The sequence below is a fragment of the Quercus lobata genome, chromosome 2, assembly GCF_001633185.2.
Source record: "Quercus lobata isolate SW786 chromosome 2, ValleyOak3.0 Primary Assembly, whole genome shotgun sequence".
NCBI lineage: Eukaryota > Viridiplantae > Streptophyta > Magnoliopsida > Fagales > Fagaceae > Quercus > Quercus lobata.
Window position 1 is genome coordinate 36,262,362 of NC_044905.1, and position 2,869 is coordinate 36,265,230.

General features: G+C 39.1%; 1 protein-coding gene across 1 annotated transcript; it reads left to right on the forward strand.

The window, feature by feature from the left end:
* The first annotated feature begins 1,221 nt into the window (after window positions 1-1,221).
* LOC115963764 lies at window positions 1,222-2,409 on the forward strand. The gene is made up of 2 exons (XM_031082918.1): window positions 1,222-1,534; window positions 2,039-2,409. The coding sequence occupies exons 1-2, from the start codon at window positions 1,222-1,224 to the stop codon at window positions 2,407-2,409; spliced, it is 684 nt and encodes a 227-aa protein (XP_030938778.1).
* The last annotated feature ends 460 nt before the right edge of the window (window positions 2,410-2,869 follow it).

Consider the following 2,869-nt stretch of genomic DNA (forward strand, 5'->3'; position numbering starts at 1 on the left):
CAAGTAATGAATAGATTTATATGAGGATCATAAGTGTAGGAAAAGGTTTCTGGAGTTCGAATACTAATAGGAATGAGACTGATATTTGCAAATCGTATCCACCTTACCAACAAAGTAAGATGAAATAGAAAGATAATTTGTAAACACGAGTTATTAGGCAAAGGTCTTTGTAGTTAATTAGGCCAAGGATTTTAGAGTACTAGTACTATAGTAACTAGTAAGAACAGGTTTCCCCTTTCCAACAAAGTACCCGAATTGATTATAAATATAAAGTGAGTGATGTGGTGCAGAAAGAGAAGGATTTTGAGGAAAAAAAAAAAAAAAACAAGCAGATCACCTCAACAGATGGAGAAACAAGTAGATCACGACCCAAAACCAATTCAGAGTGAGGATGAGGCGTGGCTGTGTGCTCTTGTGCGTGGCTGCGTGAGTGACAAAGAGATTGAGGATTAGTGAGACATTGAGGCGTGAATTGCTTTGGTTCTATGAGAGGCGGATGGGTACTATACTACTGGGTTAGTGACTTAGGGTTTACAACTACGTATATATAAGGGGGGTTTTTAGTAATTTTATGGTAACCGGGTGATATCCGGGTTGGGTTTTAGGCCGGGTTTTTTTATAAAACCTGGACCTGACTCGGATCCGTTTTGGGTTTTTTTATTTTTTTTATTTTTTTTTATTTTAAAAACCCATACCTGACCCTATTCTTTATCGGGTCGGGTAAAATCTGGCCCGTTAGGGTCGGGCCAGGCCGGGTATCCACGGGTCGGATCTAAATTGCTATCCCTAATATGCCTGACATTGATCCCGAGATAGCCCAACACCACATTGATACCCACACTCACATGGTACCAGTTAAGCAAAAGTTGAGGCATATAAGAACCGAATGGCTCCTTAAGATCAAGGAAGAAGTCACAAAACAATTGAAAGTAAGATTCATCAAACCCGTGCACCAAGCTGATTGGATAGCCAATGTTGTGTCGGTATCCAAGAAGGATTGAAAGGTAAGGATGTGTGTGGACTTTAGAGACCTAAGCAAGGCTTTCCCTAAGGATGATTTCCCTCTTCCTCACATAGATGTCTTAGTGGATAACATCGCCAGTAGTGCTTTGATGTCTTTTATAAATAGTTTCTCAAGATATAACCAAATCAAGATGGCTCTTAAGGACATGACCAAGACCACCTTCACCACAGAAATGGGGTATCTATTGTTATACGGTGATGCGATTTGGGCTCAAGAATGTGGGTGCGACTTATCAAAGAATGACTACAGCCTTGTTACATGACATGATGCACAATGAAGTTAAGGTATTTATTGATGACATGATCGTGAAGTCCAAAGATAGAGAGGGCCACATAGCTAATTTGAGGAAGTTCTTCAAAAGGATCAAGGAGTATAGACTGAGATTGAACCCACAAAAATGCACCTTTGGAGTAACTACTAGGATTTTGCTAGGCTTCTTGGTAAGTGATAGAGGGATAGAGGTTGACTCATCAAAGATCAAAGCCATATTGGATATGCCTCCATCCAAGAGTGAGAAAGAGATAAGAGGATTCTTAGGCCAACTATAGTACATCAACTGATTCATCGCCAAGCTCACCTCCATTTGTGAGCCCATCTTCAAGCTTTTAAGGAAGAATGAATCCCATACAAGGAATGATGAGTGTTAGAAAGCCTTTGAACTTATCAAGGAATACCTTCTCCATCTAACCATCTTAGTGCCCTTGAGGCATGGAAATCCACTACTTCTTTATCTCTCGATCATAGAAAATGCAGTTGGAAGTATGCTTGCACAAGAGGATGATGATAAAAATGAGAGGGTTATATACTATTTGAGAAAAAGGTTCCATGATTATGAGACTAGATACCCACCCATAGAAAAGTCATGTTTTGCTCTCGTATGGGTCATGCACAAATTGAGTCATACCATCCTACCTTTCCAGATATGGATAGTAGTTAGAATGGACTTGTTGAAGTATTTGTTTGAGAAGCCTGCCTTAAGTGGAAGGTAATTGAGATGGTTGATTCTATTGGCAGAATTCAATTTGAAATATGTGGCTAGAAAAACCATCAAAGAAAACGACATGTTAGATTTTTGTGTCGAAAACCCTATAGAAGGAGAAACTGGTAAAGAAGATTTCCTGGATGAGGATATTTTGGATATCAAACTAGGGGCATGGAAGATGTATTTCGGTGGAACTATGAACCAATATGGAAATGGGATAGGAATACTTTTGATAACCCCCGATGGATCTCACATACCTTTAGCAGTCAAGTTGAACTTCGAGGCAACTAACAACATGGTAGAATATGAGGCTTGTATTGCCGAAATGGAAGCTCTTCAAGAGTTAGGGATAAAAGAGGCAAAAGTCTTTGGAGATTTAACTTTGGTCATAGCCCAGGCATAAAGATTATGGAAGGTGAAGGAAGAACACTTGAAACTTTATTAGCAATATTTACAGGATTTGACCAAAAACCTTTGACAAGATTGAATACAATATCATACCCAAAGTTCAAAATCAGTTTGCAGATGCCTTGGCTACTTTAGCCTCAATGGTTGAAATACCCTAAAGAGTATGGATGCTATAGACATCGCATTTTGTACCCCTTACGACTCGGACCCCCGTTCCCTAATGATGCTGAAATTCTAAGCCCCAATGGTGGTTTAGGGCCTAATCAGATTACAAATTGACTTAAGGGATGTTAAAATGAAAAATATAACTTTTTAATGAGCTAAAAATCTATTTTTGGAAAATAAAGGACAAAACAAACCCTAGACGTATATATGAAAGCATGAACTTGCATATGCAACCTAGAAGCTTGCATATGCAGGCACTAGCTTGCGTATGCAGGTAGGGTTTCAAAAGT

Bases quoted from the DNA above. Each gene is read 5' to 3' on its own strand.
- LOC115963764 (XM_031082918.1), top strand. From the start codon at position 1,222: ATGCGATTTGGGCTCAAGAATGTGGGTGCGACTTATCAAAGAATGACT. The intron at 1,535-2,038 runs GTGAGAAAGAGA...TTCTATTGGCAG, and splicing joins GGATATGCCTCCATCCAAGA to AATTCAATTTGAAATATGTG.